The sequence below is a fragment of the Taeniopygia guttata genome, chromosome 1, assembly GCF_048771995.1.
Source record: "Taeniopygia guttata chromosome 1, bTaeGut7.mat, whole genome shotgun sequence".
In the NCBI taxonomy this organism is placed as follows: domain Eukaryota; kingdom Metazoa; phylum Chordata; class Aves; order Passeriformes; family Estrildidae; genus Taeniopygia; species Taeniopygia guttata.
In genome coordinates, this window is record NC_133024.1 from 44560411 (window position 1) to 44585714 (window position 25304).

The following is a 25304-nucleotide window of genomic DNA, read 5'->3' on the forward strand; positions in this document are numbered from 1 at the left end:
ACAGCGCCCGGCGGGCGGCGGGCGAGGAGCGCGGCTCCGCCGCCGCGCGGCAAGGTCAGTCCGCGCGGAGCCGCGCACCGCGCAGCCTCCGCGGCCAGCGCCGCGCTCCCGCCCGCGCCTCCCTAACATGCAGCGGCGGCCGGGGGCCAGCAGCACCGTGCCGGTGAGCCAGCCCGGCCGGCAGACCTCCGCTTAGCTGCCCGGCCGGCGTCAGGGAGGGCGAGCGAGGAGGGGGATTTTTTTTCCTTCTACTTTTTTTTTTTTTTTTTTTCGCCTGCCTTGCAGTACGTGCCTGGATAGTTTGTGGATATAATTACTGACTGGAATCTGGGCTGTTGCAGTTGTGCGTGGGGGGGAGAGAGGAGAAAAGAAAGCATCCCCCCCCCCCCTCCGCCGACCCTCCTTGCTCCCCCACACACATTTTTTTTATATCCCCCTTTGCTGGTGGTTCGGACATTTAATGTATTGAATGAACTGGAATTGCTTTCCGTGTGAGGAGGATGGTTGCTGTTACTTTGTGATGAGATCGGGAATGAATTGCTCGGTTTAAAAATGCTGCTTTGGATTCTGTTGCTGGAGACGTCTCTTTGTTTTGCTGCTGGAAACGTTACAGGGGACGTTTGCAAAGAGAAGATCTGTGCCTGCAACGAGATAGAAGGGGATTTGCACGTAGACTGTGAGAAAAAGGGATTTACCAGCCTGCAACATTTCACCGCCCCAAGTTCCCAATTTTACCATTTATTCCTGCATGGCAACTCCCTGACTCGACTTTTCCCTAATGAGTTTGCTAACTTTTACAATGCGGTCAGTTTGCACATGGAAAACAACGGTTTGCATGAGATTGTTCCTGGGGCTTTTCTTGGTCTGCAGCTGGTGAAACGCTTGCACATAAACAACAACAAGATCAAATCGTTCAGGAAGCAGACTTTCCTGGGGCTGGACGATCTGGAATACCTCCAGGCAGATTTTAATCTGTTGCGGGATATTGACCCGGGAGCATTTAGGGACTTAAACAAGCTAGAGGTGCTGATTTTAAATGACAATCTCATCAGCACCTTGCCCCCCAACGTGTTTCAGTATGTGCCGATCACCCACCTCGACCTCCGGGGAAACCGTCTTAAAACCTTGCCTTACGAGGAGGTCCTGGAGCAGATCCCAGGCATTGCTGAAATCCTGCTAGAGGATAACCCTTGGGACTGCACTTGCGATCTGCTGTCGTTAAAAGAATGGCTGGAAAACATACCTAAAAACGCTTTGATCGGCAGAGTGATTTGTGAAGCTCCCACTAGGTTGCAGGGCAAAGATTTAAATGAGACCACAGAGCAGGAGCTGTGTAAAAAGAACAGAGTAGACTCCAGCCTAGCTGCTCCCCCTGCCGAAGAAGAAACCTGCGATCCTGGTCCCATTCCAACCCCCTTTAAAATACATGGCAAAGAAGACCCTGCCACGCCAGGATCTGCTCCAAACGGAGGTACAAAGATTCCTGTCAACTGGCAAATCAAGACCAAACCCACTGCTGCCGTGTCGACAGTGAGTGCGAAGAGCAAACTACCCTCTACCTTTTCCTGCCCGCACATCTGCAGCTGTGACCAGATCCCTGGCTCGGGTTTAAAGGTTAATTGCAATGATAGGAATGTGAGCAGCTTGGTGGATTTGAAGCCCAAGCCCTCCAATGTGCAAGAGCTGTTTCTGAGAGACAACAAAATACACACCATCAGGAAATCCCACTTTCTGGATTACCGAAAACTTAATTTACTCGATCTGGGCAACAACAACATTGCCACCGTTGAGAACAACACCTTCAAGAACCTCTTTGATCTCCGATGGCTCTACATGGATAGCAATTACCTAGACACCCTGTCCCGGGAGAAATTTGCTGGGCTGCAAAACCTGGAGTATCTGAATGTGGAGTTTAATGGGATCCAGATGATCATGCCTGGCACTTTCAATGCGATGCCCAAACTGAGAGTCCTCATCCTCAACAACAACCTGCTGAGGTCTCTCCCAGTAGACGTGTTCGCCGGGGTCTCACTTTCCAAGCTGAGCATACACAACAATTATTTCATGTACCTCCCGGTGGCGGGGGTGTTGGACCAGCTCACCTCCATCACCCAGATCGACCTGCACGGCAACCCATGGGACTGTACGTGCCCTATCGTGCCTTTCAAACAGTGGGCAGAGATGCTGCGCCCTAAGGTGATTATGAGTGACCTGAGGTGTGAGTCCCCTGAAGACTTCTTCAAGGAGGATTTCGAGTCTCTCTCCAATGATGTGATTTGCCCTCAGTTAAAAATCTCTCCCACATTAACTTCTACTAACAAAAACAGCACCGGTTTGACAGAGACAGGTACTCACTCCAACTCCTACTTGGAGACCAGCCGGGTCTCTATTTCGGTGCTAGTGCCAGGGCTTCTGCTGGTTTTTGTGACCTCTGCCTTCACAGTGGTTGGCATGCTGGTTTTCATCCTGAGGAACAGAAAACGGTCCAAGAGGAGGGACGCCAACTCCTCTGCATCTGAAATCAACTCCTTGCAGACGGTCTGCGACTCTTCCTACTGGCACAACGGGCCCTACAGCGCCGACGGGGCCCACAGGGTGTACGACTGCGGCTCCCACTCCCTGTCGGACTAAGGCGGCGGGCGGGGCGGGGGCGGCCGCCACCCGGGACCGGCCCTCCATGCGCCGGCCGGGGACAGCTCTGCACCTCCGCCTCTACCTTTTGTCAGAAGAGAAACACACAGACACACGCACGCCCTTCCTCACGACCCCCATAGCAAACGCCGAGGCCCAGTGGGCGGCGGGGGGAGCCCAGCGCCGGAGCGCATCCCTGCAGCGCTGCGCAGCCCGCCGCGGTGCGCGCATCCCCCGTCCGTGCGCGGCCGGAGCAGCGACAGACAGACGAGGAACAGCTTCCCTCGGCTCCGGCAGGGCGAAACACGGCTCCTGGTTTTGTTGGGCTTTTGTTCAATTATGGTGGGGTTTGATTTGCTTTTTTGCCCTCTTCCCTTGTGGACCGACCCCTTTTCAAGAGGCCGGGAAAATGAGGGGAGCAGAGGACTGGTGTTGGCCTCCTCCTGACGGCAAAGCAGGAGTGGAAAGTTGCACGAAGGCATGAATGTAATGTAAATAAATGACTCCGACTCCGAAACAAACAGACAAATGGACAAAAAAAAAAAAAAAAAAAAAAAAAAAAAAGTGCTGCATGGCTCGCATGGATACAACGCACCCCAGGGACGCTCCAGCCCCCGACTGGAAGCAGCGTCTAGTTCACACCATCATCCCTCTTACCTGATAAGTCCCTTCGTATCAAACCTTCTATATACGAAATACAGTATAATAATAAAAAGTGCCATTTCGCCAGTTTTTTTTTTTTTGTGTGATCAATAGGCAGTAGAGATCGTACTTTTTCTGTGGAAAAAAATATTGTAAAGATTTTATTTAAGACATAGTTGCATGAATATTCTCATTGGATTTTTTAAATTTTATTTTTATTTTTATGTCTAGGTGGGAATTACTTTGCTGGGAGAGGTTTGCTTTGTTAATAATGGGTTGTGTTTCATTTTTTCAGGGGAGGTGGGGAGGGTAGGCTTTGGTTTTGTTTTCTCTCTCTTCTTTTTCAATATACATAATCAATATTGCCTTTCCATCTGAATGTAAAAATTAGTACCCTTGATTTCTATTATGGTAACAGTGTAAACATACAAAAAAAAAAAAAAAATCCAAGGCAGTTAAGCATGACCAATTAATGTCACTCTAGCGCTTAGGCTGCAAAGTTTAATGGTAGAAAATTCTGTGCTGTTGTAAATCTTACTATAACTTGAGGAAAACAGAACTGAGGAAGCAAGTGAAACTTACTAATTCTATTCGAGGATTTTATAATGGCATATTTTTTCAGTATTAAAGTGAAAATGTTTTCAACTCCGGGTCCTTACCATTTTTCCAGCATCCAATTCTTGCAAATGGGTTATTTGGGTTTAGGGGACAGAGCCTCCTTTCAGTGCTCTGTGTGTGTGTGTCCCTCCCTCCCACCCTCTCTTTCCTTTCCTTCCTTTCCTTTTTCTCATTCATTCACAGGCAGAGGCACAAACACCCTTCCTTCCCCCCTTTCCCAATGTAAATAACACACAGAAGTTTCCTGCCTGCCTCCTCCCTCCTCCCCTCTCCCTCCCCTCCCATTTTTTTTTTTTTTTTTTTTTTTTTTACGAGGCAGTGAATCCCTTTATTAATACTGTGAATCTCATGCTGCTGCCGCTGCTGTCACCGCCTCTGCTGCACACATTGCAGATATATTAGGGATGTTAGTGGGAATTTGCTTTAAGTGCCTCTGCCCAGCTTGGTCTCATTAAGCTGGAGCCGAATTTCCGCGGCCAGAATTCCCGCCCGGGAGCAGCTTGCCCGGTGGGGCAGCTGCGGGGGACCGGGCTTCAGCAGCTGCCGCCAGTGGGAAAAGCGAATTAGCCCGCAGAGATTTTCCCGTTCCTGCACTGGGTACCTCTACCCTTTGATACTGAAAACTGAAAAAAACACGGCGCAGTGCTGCAGTTGGACTTCAGGCAGCTCGCCTTTGATCCCCTTCCTGTACGGGAAAGTGCCCCTAAACTCAGTCAAACCTGTGAAGGCAAAAGTCTCTGCAAATCACTTGTAACTCACAGCTCAAGTCCCAGTGGAGATATGGAGAATTTCAGTCACGTTGCTCCTGGCTTTCTCCAGGCAAAGAATTCTTTTAAAGAGTAAAACACTGTAAGGGACTTAGTAAATTTCAAATACTGATTTGGTTTGCTTTATAGAAGAAGCCCACCTTTGGGATCTGTGAGAAGGAAACAGACAAACATACACATTGCAATAGGTATGCTCTTGAAAGTGAAGAAGAAGCCTGATTACAGGTATTCATGAAGAATTAAACACAAGAAATACACCATTCCTCCAGAATCCTTTATCACTGTGGAAAAATCTGTAGTCTCCTAGAAAATACCTTGAAATTTGGTTGTGGAGCTGCGAAAATGGCATGGCCTGCTTAACTATACAAACCATTCTTATTTCAAGGTCCCTTCTTTATTCCACCTTGCTGCTTCCTTAGACAGATTCTGCCAGGATGCTCTGTGTAGGACAAAGTGATGACAGTAGAGGCACTACTTTGCCATTGTGAAATCCACTGTTGAATAGTTTGAGAAGAAAAAATAAATGCACTTACATGTGAGCCAGTAATTCTGTCCTTGGAAGGCCATCATATTCAGCTTAGAAAGAGTCCAAAATAACCTGTTTAGGTATGAGCTGGTGCGCTTTTAGAAGACAACCTAAGTCTAGCTGCCTTCTCTTTGATAGTGCAGTGGCAAAATTGAGAACATAGACCATGCTAAAAATAATAATAATAATTACATTAGAAACACCGAAATGGAAGTTTAGATAAAATGCACAATAAATTAAAATGTCAAATCACTGGCTGAGATCAGACATGCATGCATTTCAGAGAATATAATGCTAAATATTTAATTTTAATTTGTCATCATTGAAAAGTAACATAAAGTTGGAAATGTGCTCATTTAGCTTCCTAAAAGTTCTAGTTCATTGGCAAACCTATATAGAAATGTCAATTCAATTGAAATGTTGAAGACATGTATTTATCACCCTGCTTCTAGGTTGTGGAAAAATTACAAAATGGAATTTTCTATGTCGTTTTCAGATTTTAACATTCACAGGATTCTTCCATCTTGCAGAGACTTGCTCTTAAGACACATAGATCACCCAACTCTCTGAGATGATGTAATAATTACCAGGCCTTGCATTACAATGTTTATCTTATTTACATGCTTAGCACTTCCATGATTATTTTTATCAAACAAAATACTCAACAAAAAAAGAAACATAAGAGAAAGAAAAAGGATTATTGAGGATGTTTTGGAGAGGAGTGAAATGCAAATGTATTAAATATGTTCAGTTGTACTGCATTAAGAGCAATAACCAAAAAGTAAATGTTTTATTTGCTGATAATGACAGTCATGATGTTATTTCTAATATTAGAAGCCTATAAGATATCCATGCTGTGTCAAAATGGGCATTTTTTTCTGCTAACTTATAACTCTTGTAACTTCAAGTATAGTATATATAGCATTTAGTTACTTATTGCTTAATCATCACGGCATTTCTGTTCTTTCAGAAAAGGCAGAAAAGAGATTTATTATTTATCTAGTTTAAAAGGGTTGTTTGTGCTTTGTTTTTGTTTCTGCAAACACTTCAACTAAGAATAGCCTAGAATTTAAACTGTTGCCATAGAAATCCATGCCTTTTTACATGGTAGCCTCCTGCATGCCATTGCAGAAGAGTGAACAGAATTCTAGAAGCAACCTGAAAAAATTTTAAATTCATACCCAGGGTGATGTGTGTCATTTTGAGAAAAAGTGTGCTGTTGGAACTGCATAGAAATGTGTTATTATGTTGCTTTGCTAAATGTATTGGCTGTGTCAGGTTATTTTCTAACTTCAGGGCAGTTGCATTGAAAATACAGTTTCAGATCTGATTTCAAACTAAGTGATATAATCTTTGAGGGGGTTTATTGTTCGGTTTGAGTTAGCTTTTTTTTTCTTAGCGGTTTTATATTTAGTTTAGTTTTTGGTTTTTTTTTTTAGCAAGAGTGGGGGCAGATGTGATCTGAGGTAGAAGAAAAGGCTTTGTATGCTAATCTTCACTCAGGTAGAAAAGCCGTGAACTACGCAAAGTGAACATTTCACATTTTTTCAGATTGGTGGCAAAAGTCATTAGGGTGAAAATTAGGGCAGAAAGAGGCTGATAAATGCTCATCTTTCCCAACAGAATGATTTCTACCTTCCATTATCTGTGAAACAATTTGTAGATCTCATAAATATCAAAGTTTCCCAAAGACAAGTAGCTCTAAGTAAAGTTACAAACTCTTTCCCATTGTATTTTTGTTAGTGGTTTATTAAGTTGCAAAAGACAGCAGAAATTTGAGATAAAATTGCTCTTTTTATTTTCTGTGTAACCTTCTCCAAGGCTTCATCTAGGGGCTTTCTTGGAAAATGATGCACAAGATATCAGATCTTTAACATCTTTTTTTTTCTTATATTTGGAGTTTGAATCTGCATGGCAATTGTTTTCTTCTATACCAAACTCTGTAATTTTTTTAACTATTTGAATCAGTCAGAGAGAATTTGGCTGCATTTTTATTCACACGTAATCAAAAATGGGCACTCTTAGATGTTAAAGGATCTCATTAGGTAGATCCTTCTGTATTTAGCAAAGTTCCCATAGATGTATGTAAATAAGATGGGCAGTAGGACAGTTTATGTGGCTGAATATTATTCAATGTGCTTGTGCAGTCCAAATTTGTGGGATTTTTTGTGATTTATGGAACAGAAATTTCCAGGCATTGGGCAGGACTTCAGGGCATTTGACTACTGCACAAATGGGCTTTTTTTTGTATTTGTGATGAAGTCAGAGGGTGAAGAATTAATAGGTTGTGTTGGTAAGATATGGTTGTCCTAATATTTCTGTTATCTGTTTAAAATGATCAGTCTGTTTAAACTGTATTAGAAGTATGGACATGACCAATCAGAATCACAAAAATAATTTTATTTTACTCAGTTTGCCCCAGAGCAATATCAGCAATGGAGAAAAGGGGGACAAAAAATATAGCAAATGTATTATATTAAATTACATTAATTATGATTATGTTTAGCAATGGTACCTTAGTGGGTTAACTTGTAACATAATATCTGTGAGTTTCAGAAGCCTTTATAATTTTATCTTTTTTGGGTTAAGAAATATAAATGAGATCCCTCAGTATTACTTCTCCAAGATTAATTGCCAGGTCAATGGGCATCTTGTCATGCTGAATGATTCCATTTACTAGTTAAAGTTCCCGGTTCAATTTTTGTGAATACTTCCTATATACATTCTTCAGTCATGTGAGAGAGGAACAAAGTCACCAGAAAGTCCCCTGGGAGGAATTAGTCTCTTGCATCATACACTTGAAGACTAAGATCAAAAATTCATAGCAAAGAATGGACAGAAAAAGCCCATTTTAGAATACACTCAGTTGACCCTAGGTGAATGACTGCTTAAACTACCATTATTTATTGGTATAAGTGGCACAAAGTGCCCTTGGCAGAAAGAACTGGCTCGATGGAAACATTGGTACCATCAAAATTCCTCAGTACTTCTCTTGTTCTATTAGGTAGTCAGATTGATTCCCCTCAGCTACTTTCCAGCTAAGCCACTGGAACAAATTGTCTTAGCTATTAATGACTTTTGATGATGTCATGAGCATTCAGACAGACCCCTCAAGCTTTGGTCTTAAAGAATGTCTAACTATGGATTGTCATATTTGGTTTATGTTACTTTATTTCATTTCTGAATCAACTGCATCTCTTGCAAGCAGAATTTTAGCAAACAGGAGGCACTAAAATGTGATGAGGAAAACAAAAGCATGTGAAGATAATGGTTCTTTTTACTTTAAATGAGGATCCAAATAGTAAAGATGGGTGGGTACATTATAGAATTTTATGAAGGAATTAAGAAGCAGTATGGTCAGGTGGAAAAAATTAGGAATATGACTCATTTTCTGGATTACTATCTGACCTGAAATTAGGTGGTATCTTTCTCATCTAGTTTGATGGGCTCGAATGAGTTGCCCTAACAGTCAGTAGTGCCCTAAGAGGTGTCCCGGAGTATCTGGGGTGTGTGAACGAGACTGATAGACACAAAAAAAATGAACTAGGGCACACTAGAATATTTCTGAAGTGGCACTTGGACTCTAGAATACATTACGTCATTTGGAATAGGAGTAGACATCCATGTGGGAACAACTGAATTGAATTCTTGATCTACCCTGAGAGCCTGGTGGGTTGGTTCACCTGGTACACATAAGCAATATGAAATATCTTGATTCAAATAGGTAATTTGAAATATCTTGGTGTCTTATGTGCTGATAGAAAAGACTCAAGGCTTGTAGAATATATGATCAGCTGGGGCCCAGGCAAGGTAAGACACCACAAAAGCACTGCATGTCTATGGACAAGCAGAGGAGTAGCTCAATGAGCTAAATGTAGCTCAGTTACATACACCTGTGCTGCAGATAATGAAATGCATTTGAGAATTAAACCAAACCCTTTAAACTACATTAAAAAAAATTATATTAGAGATGGTTTGTAGAGACATGACAATTTTTAGAGGATGGCCATTATTTTTTAGAGGTTAGCGATAGAGGATACATGCGTACCACATACTCTTTCCATCTGTTTTTCTAACTTGGATTTTATTTTTGTCTTTCTAAATTGCTAGATCTTTAATGTTGGAATTGTATCCTAATGCTTGCTTCTGGATGGGACACCTATTTCAGCTGGTGTCATTAGAAATTGCTATAGTACGTAATAACAATAATAGTGACCTCTTAAAGTAATGTAGGGCTCAGGAAGCAAAAGCAGAACAACAACAACAAAAATTCCTGACAGTTATTGCTGATACCATAATAATAAATAACAGGTTCTTGGGTCAAGCTTGAAATACAAATGAAGAATACAGTACTCCAGGGTTATAGTCATTATTGAAGTCATTAAGTTCATCACGATGAAAGATAAAATGCTACAAATGGAATGGAAAATGTTTCAGAAAAAAGAAAGTCTGGTTTATGAAAATAGAATGCAAAACTGTTAAGTGGATTGTCACAGGAGGTTTGAAAAGGGAAAAATATAATTTCATTATGGACACACAGTAACAACTTATTCACATGAGAGATCTTTAAGGGCAGACAGATGGTAAGAAAGTTTTAAGTGCAGGATGTAGAATATGTAGCTAGACTCTAGAGACTGTTACTCAATTGCCCAGGATAAATATGGCACAACAATGTTTGCAGCATTGTGTGCTGGGCACTTTGCAAGCAATAAGGACTTTTAGACAGAAGTGCCAAAACGTAGCTTGAGCACAAAAGGGGAGAATGAAAGTACAAAACATTATGGGATTTTTTCCCACTGTTGCAATTTGGTAAGCAAATGATTCAAAATGAGGTAGCTTGTTTATAAAGGATGTGTTTTGAGGTGTCTTTATTGTCGATTTGTCTCTATCTTAGCTAGCTTGTTAAGGAAATATTTACAAATAGGGTGGTGAAGATCATGGTTGTTTAAAAAAAGTGTGTGTATGAAATTATTAACCTAGGCTGGAAGCATTCCTCAGAAAGATAGGTCAATGGATATATCTAAACCGCTAAGATAGAAACAATTTTCTAAATTTTGGGGTACATTTTCACTGTTGCAAAAACCTACCAGAAGTTGTGTTCTGCCCAATGACATTATGTGTGGCAGGGAATAATAATATTTATAGTAGTAAAAATAATGAAGATACCTTCTACATTTAAGGATTTTCTGGTTTGGGGTTGTGTTTGTTTGTTTGTTTTCTGTCTGCCTTTTTTAAATATTTTTTTTTTCAGAAACAAAACATGACAGAATAAGAATGAACAAAAAGAATGCACTAAATACAGTGTTAGGCCCTGCAGATTTGCTGAAATTTTTCAGAAAGAAGAACTGCTGGTCTGAGCAACAGAGTGAAAGATGTTATTGACATTGGCTAAGAGCACCCATGGGAAAAAGAAGCATGCACATTTTTGAAAGGTCTTTCTATAGCTGTGCTGCTATTAATGAAAGATGATCTTAACTAACTAAAATTTTAGTGTAAGACAATACTCCTCTGCAACTACATAAATCTGAATGTATATTTAGAGTAATGATTAGACTTGATTTGGTAATAAGGCAATACAAAAATTAAGCTCAGAAGGAAGTTGTTCTTATTACAGATCCATGAATTGCTGTCTGCCCAAACTTATTAGCTCAGCTGCAGACATGTATATTAAATTAAGCCCATTTTTCCTTTGAACAAATTCATAGCATTCATAAATTTTAATCTGAATAATTAATTCCAGGATTCTTAGCTGCATTCTTACAGTACCTGAGCATGTAGATTATGCCTCCTGATGAATTAGGAATGGAATAAAATTGAGGAAAAAATTTCTTGATGAGGTTTAGAAATACGCCATGTATTTTAAAGGATCAGTTCTGATTAGAAGTGTTACATCATCAGCAGAGTTCTGGTCAGATAATATGATACAGTTGATTTACATGGATATTATTTCTAAAGATGGTTTTATGAAAGCAATACATTTCTCAATACAAAGCAAAAATCTTAGGGTAAAGACATTTAGTAAAGAATGCTAATTTTAGGAAGGGTTGATACTACTAGTATTAATGGAGCCATAATGGTATCTCATATGATAAGGAAAGTAAATAGAAATTATCAAAATATGTTTTTCATTAGTACATATATTTTTGTAGACAAAATCCCATTCACTGTAAGTTTCTGTGGTTTTCAGTGGAATAATACTGTTTTTCAAAATTTCAGGGTTTATTAAAATAGGAAGAATTGCTCTTGTGGGGACAAAAAAGAAAGTTTTGAATCCCTCTTCTGTCTGTATCATGAGGAATCAGTGCAGGATCAAATTTTCAAACATTAGTGAATGAAGAAAAAACTTGGAAAACATAAGTGTGTGACATATGTCCTTTTGAGTCAGACTGAGTGCCCCATAACTGACTGGAACAGGGTCCTTTATTATGCTAAGCTAACTAAATCAGAATGTGAATAAACTCAAACACCCTAGCTATAATCCATAACACATAATCCATAATGGAGAATTCCTACTGAATAACTGTTCTATCATAATTTAGCTCTTTTCTGTTGCTCTCAACTAGCTCAGTCCAAGACAAAACTGCTAAAGAAGGGACAAGCCCTTGGCAATGTGAACATGAGCCAATTTGTGCTTGGAGATTGAGCCTATGATTTAATTCTGTTTCTTGCTCATTTAGAAGTGTGAATATCTACAGTGTATCTCCTGTGGTCTCAGCATTTGGGCCAGAGATTCATAGATGGGCTTAAAAATTGTAGGTTTTGTTGTTGCTTTTGTTGTTTTTGTTGCTATTTTCCTTTCTGCTTTCTTTAGTTTATGATGCAATTCTTTCTCAGAAATCCTATTATATTTCTAAAACAGACTTCAATCTCCCTGCCTTTACCTCTGACTGACATTCCGACATTGGACAAGTAGACTAGAATACAACAACGAGAAATTTTATTTAATGAAATAAATTTTAAAACTTTTTTTTTTTTTTTTTGCCATGTGTACTAATATTCCGTGTTAAACTACTGGAATGGTTTATTGCCTTAATTTAAATTGTTGCAGTTATGACTGACAGCATTCGTATACAATCCTATCTCCTTGAACTGAAGGCAGATGTTTGGGACTGGATTCTAAAAAGAGTTTTCAAATAATTTGAGATATGCATGCTTAGGTGGAATTCAGGGCATCCTGGGATACCTGAGATATCTGTCCATGGTTAATACATCTTCTATTCTGAACTGGCAGCTGGAATTCAGGCAAGATACTTTAGCATACCTTAAGTGTTACAGATGATTATGTTAAAGCCTTTTAAGTGTTCCCTAGCTGAAACGTAACAGCTGTATTGTGAGCACATGAATTTACACTTCGCAGTCTGTAACTGAATTGCCACTTCTAAGGTTGGGTGAGTTAAATCACAGCTAAGCTATTTGACTTTTATATTGCTAGAGATAAGTGTGATGAATCTCACACTTGTGAATAACATTCTGATGATGGAAGTTTCAATTAAAAATAAGAACACACATATAAAAGAAGGCAGCCAAAGAGTATCCTTCAAATATCTTTTTCCATGGTCAAATCACATTTTATTAAAAGAAAACCAGAATATTTTAGACAATACACAAAATTGATTATTTTTAAAAATGTTTGCTGCTGTACTGGGACACAGACTGATCTATATATTCACTTTTAAATTTTTACATAATTTTAATATTTAATCTTACATTACTTCAAATCAAAAAGGAGGATAATATCCTAATAATAACAATGGCAACAATAAAAATGAGGCTTTTTTTATTTTCCTGTTTTCCAAGAGTGTTTCTCTATTGGTTTCAGGAGGACATCCTCAATTTAGTATCACAGAAATAGATAAGAATAAACCAAAGAATATCAGCCAATTTACTTTCAATATACTTTCATAATTTACTTTCAATGGTACATTAATTATGAAATAAAATAAAAATATATGCAATATTGTCTCAAATAAACATGTAATTTTTTTTTTGTTTTACTAATATCTGTCCAAAAAAGATCAGTGAATACAGGAGAAAGATGAAAGTAATTAAATCCAATTCCTTCTTAGAAAAGTAGCCCTATTAATTACATCAGTTGTGACTGAAAGTTAGAAGCCACGGACTTTGCTCTAGTATCTGAGTTTGTAGAATGAGTCTAGTTCTAGTTAGAATCCACAAAATACACAGATCAATATAACCACAATTGACACTAATTGACAAGTCAAACTGACAGTATTAAGACAGAGGTCAAGAAACCAGATACTAACTCTTTTTTTCCTCTCCCTTCCCTCACTATGACGAATGGGTTCTGACAAAAGTTCTAACTTTCTGAAAACATGGGTTATATTAATCAGATAAATAGATATGCCTATTAAGATTTTTTCTTCATTCAGTTGTGAAGATGAATTTCAATGTACTCCTGCTGAAATTCTCACAGCTCCAGCATAGAGTTCTCATGCTGAGCAAGCCACCTTTGTCTTTCTGTATAGTCAGTGGGGAGAAAATGTAACTATTCCTGTTTATGTGACATTTTGGGATGTGAAGAACATTTCAGCTGTAAACATAGACAACAAATTTAGCTAACTAAATAATGTCATATGGGTGTAAACTGTTGTGTCTAAACTCTTACTACAGTCATCAAAGGAACAGCCATTGTAGAGAATAGAGAAAATAGAGAATAGATAATAGAGGATAAAATAGAGAATAAAAAATAGAGAGTGTCTCAGATCAGTTTGAACAGAACTTAACACAAAACTCAACTTTTAAATGTAGTATTATTGTTGGGTTTCCTGGAGTATTCAACATGACCTCTAGCTGCTACTTGAGAAGGTTACAGTTCTTTTAGAGGTCCTGGATGTCTGAGATATTCTAAGAAATTTCAAACCTGCTGTTTATGCTTTGGCCAAGATTAACTTTTTCATTGACTGTATGTGGAACTTCAATCCTTAGTTCACATTTGGACACCTATGTTTGTAAGTCTGAATCTCTAAATAAGCCTTATCCATATTTAGAGAGAGATAAAGCATGTTTTTATAGTTTTATTTCTTTCCATTCACTCTAACAGGAATCTAGGGCACCTAGTCTAAATATATGACTACAACCATAAACAGCTGCATTTCCTCCAATTAATTCCACACTTTGAGTCTTTGGCTTGGACCATCTATTCCTTTGCTGTAAAATAACAGTGTGTCAGTGACCTACCTGAATGGAGAGAGGAGGATTCAGGTGTCTGAAATCACCGTCTTACCCCTTGCCTCAGCAGCATGGAATTCTGGAAAATACAAGCCTCATAACCATCTGAGCTCTCAGACCCCCAGGGAACCTTTCCTCACTTCAAAAGTCTGTCCCAATCAAGAAATGGCCCTATTGAGCACAGCCATCCTTACTCTGGATTAATCTTGGTGGAGGAGGAGTCAGGGTGGGAAGGAGGAATAATATAGAAGTTTTAGCTCTTAATATCTCTGAGTTATTAAAAGAACAAATTAATTCATGAAAATACCTGGAAATTGTTTCCTGTCTTAGGAAGAGCTCTTATATGCAGAAATGTCATGTTAATTCTAAAGAAATCATGCCAATGGCTGATAATGAGAGAATTCTTTTGCTTCTTTATTGCATCCTTATAGTATTTATTGCACAAAATTGCATGTTATTACCCAAAATTCCGTGCTGAAGAAAATGTTGAAAATTCCTTCTGATACTAATATTGAAGTTATAAGAAGGATTAGTAGAGATCTCAGTAGACTTGAGCACAAATTGTTTAGAGGAGTCAAATCTGATAAGAAAGTTCCTTTGCATGATTCAGAAACAAATTGTAAAAAACATTTTTAAGTCAAAGTCACTAGAAATATCTTCAGATTTATAGTAATTAACTATATGCCCTGTTATCTTCTGTCAGATTTAAAAGATTGCAAGAATCAGAGTTAAAATGAAAATGAATTTGTTTAAGTTATTTAGCTTTAGAAATACTAGTGATTGTTTTAAATAAAGGCAGTCATTTGCCTTCTGTCTCTCATGAATAAGGCTGTACAACATAACCACTATACATAATTTATAGATAATGATTTGGAAAAAAATCAACTCCCCAAAAGTCTGCATTGAAATGTAATTTTTGTTTGAAGAAATGTCTGAGAAGGGTGAAGCAGAATGAGGAATTTCATGCTGGATTTTTCACTACATTAGGCAGCCTGTGTGCGGCAAACAAAAACATCTCAAGTTTTTATTCCTAAATGAATCTGATTCCTGGTAAATTATGCATATGAACATAGTTCTGTAAGCAAGTTTTAATTATTTTTCATGTTAATATAATATTTCAAACCAGATATTGTACCTGACTATTATCATGACACTATCTCATCAGATTCATTGTGTTACTAGAATTTTCACTGAATTGCCCTATAGAATGGTAGAACAGTTTCAATTTATTAATTTTTCTCTTATTTCTCCATCAGAGTAAAGTTTCAAGCTTAAAACTTTACATATTTTAAACCTTATTATCATATAATTTGTGTAACAAGCTATTTGTAAACTGGGTAGATCCAGTTTAAAAACTGATGCGGTTTTTTTAAACCAGATGTTACATTTCTACCTGTTTCCCAGTATTTTGAAATAGTCATGTAGAATACCAATTGAAACATATAGATGAGTCTTCAAAAATATGGAGGAACATTTTCAACAGGCATTGAACTATCAAAGTCAACAGGATAATAATGTATTAATGCCCAACCCAGGAGCTGCTTTACAAAATGGAAATTTTTATTTTGTACTCCAAGTTTGAGCGGAGTCTGAATTTTCAGACCACATGCATAGGCAAGACTAATTCAAAAGCACTGTCACTTCAGCACATCTATATAATAGAAAATCATCTCAAATAAATACAGAGTTTCAACTCAAAGCAGCAATAAGATTGGTAGTAGAATGGGAAAAGGCAAACAAATGGCTTTGTATTCAAGTTAAAAAAAATTAAAATTAATACTTTTTAAATTGCCAGACACTTGAAGCAGGATTTAAATTCTTCCGATCACTTTCTTCCTACTGATCTTTACATAAGAATGTTGTTTGGCATGCCTTTAGTGTATCACACATCCACCCACACATAAAATATGGTAATCTGATTTTACTTTGATGTATAGTTCTGTAAATTTGGATTCAAATCAAGGAGTGTGAGACTCACTAATAGTAGAATTGACTTATGCCTATTTATGGCATTTTATGTTAATGGAAAAATCAGTATAAATGAGGCCTAATCAAAGTTAAGACTCTGGTTGCTTGGCCATGTAAATACCATATTCTGGTATTCATTGCATATTGAAAAATTCCATGTATTCAGTGCAAGAAATGCAGTAATGATGGACAAATCTTTAACCAATAGATTCTGCTTTTAGTTAATTCCCAGTGTTGAATTATATTAAAATAATATCTAGAACATATGTTTTGAATTAGAGCTGGTAGTTATGAATATTCTGGCTATTGGAGAGAAGGGTGTGTTCTTTAGAATCTAAGTTGCTGCTTCCTATTTTGGGAACTGAATAACTATATACAGCTAAATTTTTTTTTTTTCATGCCAGAATTATGAAATAAAGCAACTAAATTAGAACCCTAATGTATGTGCCTAACATCATTCAAGATATTTTAGGATAACTGAGAAATGTACATAGTGATGGCAGATGTGAACAGGTCTGAAGGCAACTTTATATCATTCTTGAGGAAAGATGGAGACCAGAGATCACATCCTAGGACACCTAAAATGTCACTGACAGCTATGTAAATGCACTAGAATGAGAAGGACACTGACACTATTATCAGTTTGTTAAAAAAGCCAGTCTCAAGTCCCTGAACAGCAAGATCAGGACTGGGAGAAAGTGATAATTCCCATGGTAGAAGAAGGTCCAGCTTGAGACCACCTGAGGAATATAAATATACACAGGTTTGTGGGAGCTGTTAAAGTGCATCCCTCAGGTGGATGATAAGGGAACTGACTGATGCAGTTGCCAAGCCACATTGCTCTCATTTTTAAAAAGTGCACCAAAGAGGACCTGATCAGTTTATCTCATTTCTGTGCCTGCTAAAACCATGAAGCACAACCTCCTGGAAAGTATATAGAAACACATGGAAAACACAGATACGATTAGAGAAAGGAAAAATTGTGCTTGACCAAGCAATTAGCCTTCTATGGTGGAATGACTACATCAGTGGACAGGGAAAGTGCTACTGTTGTCATTCTGCCTGGACTTCTGTAAAGCCTTTGGTACCATCCTCTTATTACTAAATGCAGAGGTATGGACTTGACAGATGGACTGTTTGATGGATAAGGCATTGGCTGAATGGCCATGTCCAAAGAGTTACAGTCAATGGCTCAATGTCCGAAAGCAAAACACAGCAGTGTCCTTCAAGGGTCCATACTGGGGCCAATACAATTTATTGTCTTTAGGAATAATATGGACAGTGGGATTGAATGAACCCTCAGCAAATTTGCAGATGACACCAAGTTGACTGGTGCAGTTCATAGGCCTGAAGGAAGGGATGTCATCCACAGAAATCTTGAGGAACAGGCCCATGCGAACCTCATGAAAAACAACCCTGATCATTGAAGCAGTGATCTTTAAAGCTCCTTTCAATACAAAACCCTATGCTCTGAGATCCCTACTCAGGACCTAATATTTTAATAATAATTAGTTTATCAATTAATCAATAACAATAATAAATTAGTGATTATTATAAAATACTAGAAATAAAAAAAAGGAAAAATTTAGGTAAGAATGCTGCTTTTAACATGCTTTATTAAATCACAAAAACCAGCCATTAGAAGACAAGACAGCTAGATGCTTGCACAGAAAATTAGTATATTTTTTACAGCATAAGAAAAAAAATTTAAAAATCATTGAAATTTATTGTTTAGTTTTTGCAAAGAAAAAAATATGCTTAATCTAGTGCATTCTTTCTTGATTATATGTTTGAGTCTGAGAATGAAAACAAGGTAATAGAGTTTTGGAAGAGCTTTTACAAAATCATCAAGATTTGTGGCACAAGAAACCAGGATGTATTCATACAGATGGAAGTGAATGGTTCTTAGCAATTCACTGTCAGTTTAGATGGAGCAAATCTTCCACAGCATGAACTTATTCCAGAAGACCGAAAATTTACAGAAATGGTGGCTGTCTCTCCATCTACCTATCCTTTCCGGTTGGACACCACTATTTGCAGAGGGCTAGTCTATGCTCTTTTTGCCGTTCACTCAATGCAATGTGCTGGTGTGTTCTAGAATGCCATAGAAGTTCTTGAAAGGGATGTTGGTATTCTTGAACATTGAAGGGGTAGAATGATGCTACGTCAAAAAATAAAAGTCACATTGATACTTGTATATATTGAAACCAGTTCTGCCAAGGTGACAATCTAGTGTTGAATATGTGAAAGAAGTTAGAGCAAATAATGTATTTTAATTTTTAACCTTTATTGGACACTTTTATAGTATTTTGTAGTTGCACAAGTGAAAAAGTAAAATACATTAAAATAATTTAAAAATGTGATAATGCTAGAGGCTGGATAACATGGATATGTAACATTTGATGTATTTTTCAAAATATTCACAAAATAATGATAGTTTTATTGTCTCAAATAGTCAGCCAGATTTTTCACTTTAATTCAAATAGTCTGTCCCAGAAATAATTTCTCCCAGCTAAACCATGGCATATGTCTCAATGGCAAGCAAAATTTTTAACACAGAAAAGCATTAATTTTTATTTTACAGACCTGCAAACATATGGGAAGATTACATTTTCAGATGAATTTCTGAATTCAGCTAACCAGAGAGCTTCATTTTATAATACGGATTATAAATTGTGCTGGCAATTAATCTGTAATGTGACTAATCCTTTTTATTATCTTAATAAAAAATAAAATATGTTTCACATTCTCAGTGGAAAAGCATTTCAGGAGTTTTTAGCACAGGGACTCAGAATGCTCATGTGCATTCTCCTACACTTATCTACAAGTTAATACCTTGATCTTGCAATAAATGTCATGCAGGGAGAACATGGCTTTTAATCCCTCAGCACAGCTAAAAACTTATATCTATGAGGGCTTATTTTAAAGGCAAGTGCTTTATTTGAGTGCTTTTACAGCTGAGGAAATAAGAAGAAACGCACAGCCATGAACTCTTGATTGATACAGGCAATAATTTTCTTTTTGGCAGGAAAGTCTGTCAAGAAAAGCAAGTGTGTTTTCTTGGCATTTAATGACTACTTAAGTTGAAAAGTAGGTCAAAAGTAGCCATGTCCTTCTGGCAATTTCTTCACAATCATAAAACTGAAAGCTTACTGAAATGAGTAGCAGGTATTGGGCTAATATTTATTTCTTGAGTTGGCTTATTTTTTTATAAGTTTCCTCTATTTATATGCATTGGAATACTGCATTTTTAATAGGTAGTTAGCCGAATTGAAGTTAAGCAGATAATAATATTGGCCAAAATATTGAATAAATTATTGTTTTAGGAATGGTAAATAGACATGTGTGGTTGTGATTACGAGAAGAAATGAGCAGACGCTGGCTCTGACAACTACTAGACATTCCTCTTTCAAAGGTTCCATGGTTGCAACCATGGTTCCTCTTTCCAGGCTGGCAAAGCTCGGAAAATTTACAGCTGACTACAGATGGTATTTCTACAAACATGCCAATAGCTAGGAAAAGCAATGCAGATATGTTCTTGTAGCAATCAAATCTCTTTCTCTCTGAAAAATACGGCACAGTATATATTTTTCACATGTTTTTGTTTATATCTACATTTGAATTCTTTAGTAAGTAATTGAAAAAATCTGTTTGTTTCTTTAGTTAAAGACTATCACAAGTAGAATATGAGAAACTTTTTTCAAAGATTGAATATTTTTCACTTAAATTGAAACTTTTTCTAATACTATGCAACTACTATCTGTTACTTGAGCATGAAGAGGTTTAATTTGATGCAACTGATAGGAAGAATTTACATGCTTGTTGTAAATATGTCATCTGTAGCTTAAAATCTTTCAGATGCCATCATTTCCTCTTCTGCTGCCCACACCATTGGTAAATGTAATTTTCCTATTTTGTTCACAGGATAAACTTGAAATATTTTGAATAAATATTGGTAGCTGCTGATAAGTCAATATTTCTCCAGCAAGCTTGTACATTTTTTTCCATACAACCAAGTACCAAAAATTGAAGTAGATCAACTAAGGATTTTTTCCCTATTAAAAATAATAGTTTCCTCTACTGAAAAACATCAGGTTCCCTTTTCACCTGTACCATACTCACTTTCAGAATGATTTCATAATTTTATGAATCCTTTATATGCTTAGTTGATATTTTTGCCAGGACTTGGTTTCATATTCTCCCATAAATTTTTAATACATATTTTAGATATACTATCAAAATGAAATTTCTAGCTTTCAGCAGCTGATGCATTTTCCAGGACAGTGATAATACGCTGTTGTTTCCAACTTTTAATGTACTTATCTATAAATATAATTTCTAAAATAGAAAAATATATCATCTTCGATTCAATTTGAGTGATGGTTATATGTGACATTTAGAAGGAAAGGACTGTGAAATTTCACAGGCGTTTTTCTGCAAACCTGAGGTATTCTATTTACTAAGGTGGAGAAATATATATGCAGTAAAAGGCAAGATAGGGCCAGTGAGGAGTAAAACCACAATTTGTCAAATATTAGGTTTTATTTGTATGGCATTTAATTTTTTTACAACTTCTCTGCTTCTCTTCAGTCATTCTCTAAAGGAAGGTTTTCATTGCGTCTTAGTGTATTGATTTTTACTTATACAATGGAGCTAATAGACTATCAGAACTTAATTTTGGTAAGTACATGCATGTAAAACTGTGAAGTTCTGAAAAAATGGAAAAAACAAGATGAAATAGTACCTTCAAGAGAATGAATTCTTTGTTCCTAAGAAAAGTAAAATTTTAAGGAAAGCATTTAAAAAAATAGCAATTTTCTAGGGTTCAGAAATGATGGAGGTTTTAAAAACTTGATATTTCAGATATGTAAATAATTGACCAGTAATTTATTTTTTAATTGGAAATCTACACCAAAAGGATTATTTTCTGTGAAAATGTTGATCAATCAATTTAAAGTAATTATGTAAGTCTCACTGCTCCACTTCTTTTCTAATTTCACCTTTAGCATCCTCTGTTCCTTGTATTGTCTTAACTTTATTGTCTTTTTTATCTTAGCTCCTACAAGTTTGTTTTAGTTTCTAGCCCTAATCATCATAGAGATATTAAAACAGACATATTTTGTCCTGAATTGCATAATGTGTTTGTCCAAGAGAAAGGAAAAATATGTTCTACTCAAAGCATGACTGCCCCTATGATAAGGAAAAAAGCAGCCTCTCCTTCTTGTTTAAGAGACAGAAGCATCCAGTAGCTCACACCTAGGTAGGTCTGAAACAGCTCTGCAGGCGTCTCCAGCATGCCAAAGAATTTTGAGTGTTATTGGATGTTTACTAGTGGGTGGCTGTTGCATACCTAGATATCTGTCGATTGGGAAATATCAGGTACCTATTCAATCTGTAGTCATCTACATAATAACACCTAAATTTGTGTAATTTGAAAGGTGAATCCCATCCTGAGAGACCCAACTCAAGATATTTAAGGCAAATCTATTTAATAATTTTCTTTACCTGGATTCGTGACATGAGGATACATATTTGTGGGTTTTCAGTTGCTTACAGAAAGACGAAGGATCCTCCATTAGATGTCCTTGTCTAGAATCCCTTCTTCCTATGGAAATAAGAGTATTTTTAATATAAACTTGTCTGAATTTGAGTTATAATTAAAGAAACAAATACAATATACTTTATTTAGTATTGGAAATAGGGAGTTATCCATAAAAATAATGAATTTAGGGACCTTTTTAGACACATACAGGTATTATTTGATGCTGAAAATAAAAATTAATATATGCAAAGAATGAAGACATTTTAAATACTTGATTTTGGGTGACTGCATTATTCATAGGAAACAAATACTAAAACAAAATATGTCTTTAATCCCAGTCACACTGAAGATTTTAGGATGATGTGATGAAAATTCACTGGTGAGGAAAAAAAAAAAAAGTGGGATTTATCCAAAAAATACATACATTGTTTCTGTTAATATAAAAAAAATAGGTTTTATGTGTTCAGCATTAATAGATTCGCAGTCTTGTTAAAATATATTGTAAGGACACGATAAGCTTAGTGAGATCTATATAGAAGTACATTCATGCTCTTATTTTTGTGGTTAAAATAAGAACAAAGAGTAGAGAGAAGCCGTAAAGTGCCCAAGGCTCTCATATTGTTACGAGTTTGAGAACAAAGTGGTCTGCTGAGGACACCTGTCTTTCTGCTCCTGTGCACAACTATAAGTCTTGCACTTAAACTTGGAAGAGAGAAGATCTTAACAAATCTCAAAAGAACTTCTGTAGTAGGAGAAAAGAAGCACGTGTCCAATTTTCATTGCAATTTACCACAGCAGAAATTATTTTACTCCTAATTGGCTTCCACTACAATAATTTCACCCATTACAATGGTCAACCTAGTGTAGAGCCAGGACTAGAGAACACCTTTGTCAATTTCAAAGGACTGCAAAACAAATCTAATGATAAAGATTGACTATGTCCTATTTCTAGAGAAATTCCATATTCTTAAATAACATTTTCTTTCTAACTTCCAAGGTTCTATTGTGATGTCAAATATTTTTTTATCATTGCTGGAGTTTTTCCTTTTTTTTCCCTTTTTAATTTTTTTTTTCCCAAGGCATTACCACAATACACAAATAAATGTCATTAAAATAATGGAAGGATGCTTGGATGTATCACTAAGAAATATTTTAAGTGTTGACATAATGAACACTGGTTTTTCAAAGACATTTGTGAAGGTTTTGTTAAATATTTCCTTTAACATCAGGAAACGAAACATTTGTGCACCATTTTGAAGTGTAAGAGTTTGAAGTCCAACCTGGCACTTCCAAGAATAAAAAAAATGATTCATAGTTTAGCTCAAATTATGTTTCATCATGTGACTTTGCTATGTACAATATCTTCTCTTCAATATGCTAGGTGGCCATACAAGTAGGACTTTCTGTGACTTCAGGTAGAAGTATTTTCTGATAGATTTCATTCTCATCATTTATTCTGTGTAGTTAGACAGACATGCTACATATGTGAAAGTGGGCTTTTGCTGTTGACAGTGAGGAATGTGCCTCCATCTATTGACAAAGTAACAAATGCTAAGTTTCACTGCCAATCTTCTCAAGACCATGCATAAACTTTATTGCAGGTATACAACAGAGGCAAAAGTGTAACATGAGCCTGTGCCCCTATGCAGTGCATGGGGGTGTATGCAAGGAATTTTTCAGGTATAAGAAATATCAGAATTCGGAACATCTGAATTTAGTTTGAGTTCTGATACAACATACTTAAATTGCTAGATCAAAAGCCATTGACATTAGTAACAGTCTTTTCAATGTTTACAGTGGGTATACTATCAGGTCTACTATATGTACAGATTATATGTATGTTATGTACAGAACTCAACTGACTCCCAAACTAAACCTGTCTTTACATAAAGGTTGAACTGTTAGAGAATACAATGCCCTCAGTCTGAAGACTCCTATCACTTCAATAAAAAAAGAATGAGATCCTTAAATGGTAGAGACAGAATGTTATCTTCTATCAGAGAATAAAACAGTGACTAGAAAGACTGTAAATGTATTTTGTATATGTAAAGCATACTACCTACCACAGAAGTAGATTCTCAGAGTAATTAATACTGTTGATCAATAAATTACCTTTTGAATCACTTGGGAACATGAAGAGTATGTTTTTTGTCTTTTTTCTGTGTATTTTACCTGCAATTTATACTGGTCTCATCAAAGTGATATTAAATTCATGTGTATTTTCCACCACATGACTGAATTTTAAAGATAGTAATTATTTATACATCATTACTAATATTACATACTTTAATTTTATAGTGCTCACTAATGCATTAATTCTTTTATTGAAAAAATTTTTTTTTTTAAGTTGTATTCTGGATAAGTGTCCTAGACAAGTACTCTGTTTATTAATTTGAATTTCATTAGCATATGCATTCTAAAATATTTGCCAGCTATAATTGTGCAGTTCTTTTGCATAGTTTTAGCCCATGAATATAATGTAAATATGGACAAATCAGTGTACAAAATTTTTTTTGTGATAATTGCAAGGAAAACAAAAAATAAAATGAAGAAAGAAACACCACCAACTGCACAGAAATTATTAGATGCTTAGAAGAATTTTGAAGTTATTTTTGAAACTTTGAAAGGATAAATAAAATAGAATTAACAATAAATACATATTCTAGCATTTTTTATACTATTGCATTCTATTCCCTACTGTAACCACTTATATCATTCTTTGCAATAAACTATTCTTGGATGACATCATCTGTCACATGTAAGTTGCCACTACATGTAAATTGCTTATCACTCTTAAAGGAAGAAAAAGCAAGTATAAAGGCACTGTCATGTCTAAAATGTACAAGGACAGAGAAATTAATTTTTAGATGTAGAGAAACCATGTGAAAAATAAAAATATAGAAAATTAAGTGAGCAGAGTTCGGTCTTTGTCTACAGATTTGTTTGAATATGATAGCTATACAATTTAAATATCTATTGCAGATATAGTAATGCAGCAGTATTCCACTTACTTCTTTTATAAATTGTGTTTGTAATTTTTAAAATTGTTTCTCTGCAGAATATTTTTTTTCACTCTGTGGCTTTTCAGCTTTCAGTTTTTTCATATCTCTTTTTATCATAAGAATGATGAAAAAAGAGTATATCTTTTTGTACCTGGTTGCCTGACAGTAGGCACCGTCAAACCATGTTTAGTTATTCAAGGAAGTGGCCTGATTTTCTGAAATGGTAATACTAATGGACATTTTAAACACCTCTTGAACAATAATTATAGGGGGGTTTATGCATTATTCTACTGTTGTGATAAATAAATATTTCTATATTAAATTTAGTTCTATGATTTTAGGATCAAACTCAGAATTCTGAAAACAGTAAATGCATTTTCTGATCAATCTGGAGGTAGAGATAGTAATTTTAGTAAGGT

At 36.4% G+C, this 25304-nt stretch overlaps 1 protein-coding gene and 1 long non-coding RNA gene across 2 annotated transcripts in view; both read left to right on the top strand.

The window, feature by feature from the left end:
- Window positions 1–25304, top strand: part of LOC140683884 (uncharacterized) — a 97485-nt gene that overhangs the window by 419 nt on the left and 71762 nt on the right. The window lies entirely within an intron of this gene.
- SLITRK1 (SLIT and NTRK like family member 1) lies at window positions 91–24014 on the top strand. The gene has a single exon (XM_041715540.2). It carries the CDS (start codon window positions 553–555, stop codon window positions 2629–2631), a length of 2079 nt encoding a protein of 692 aa, XP_041571474.1. The 5' UTR covers window positions 91–552; the 3' UTR covers window positions 2632–24014.

Coding starts and splice junctions, on each gene's coding strand:
- SLITRK1 (XM_041715540.2), top strand. CDS start 553: ATGCTGCTTTGGATTCTGTTGCTGGAGACGTCTCTTTGTTTTGCTGCT.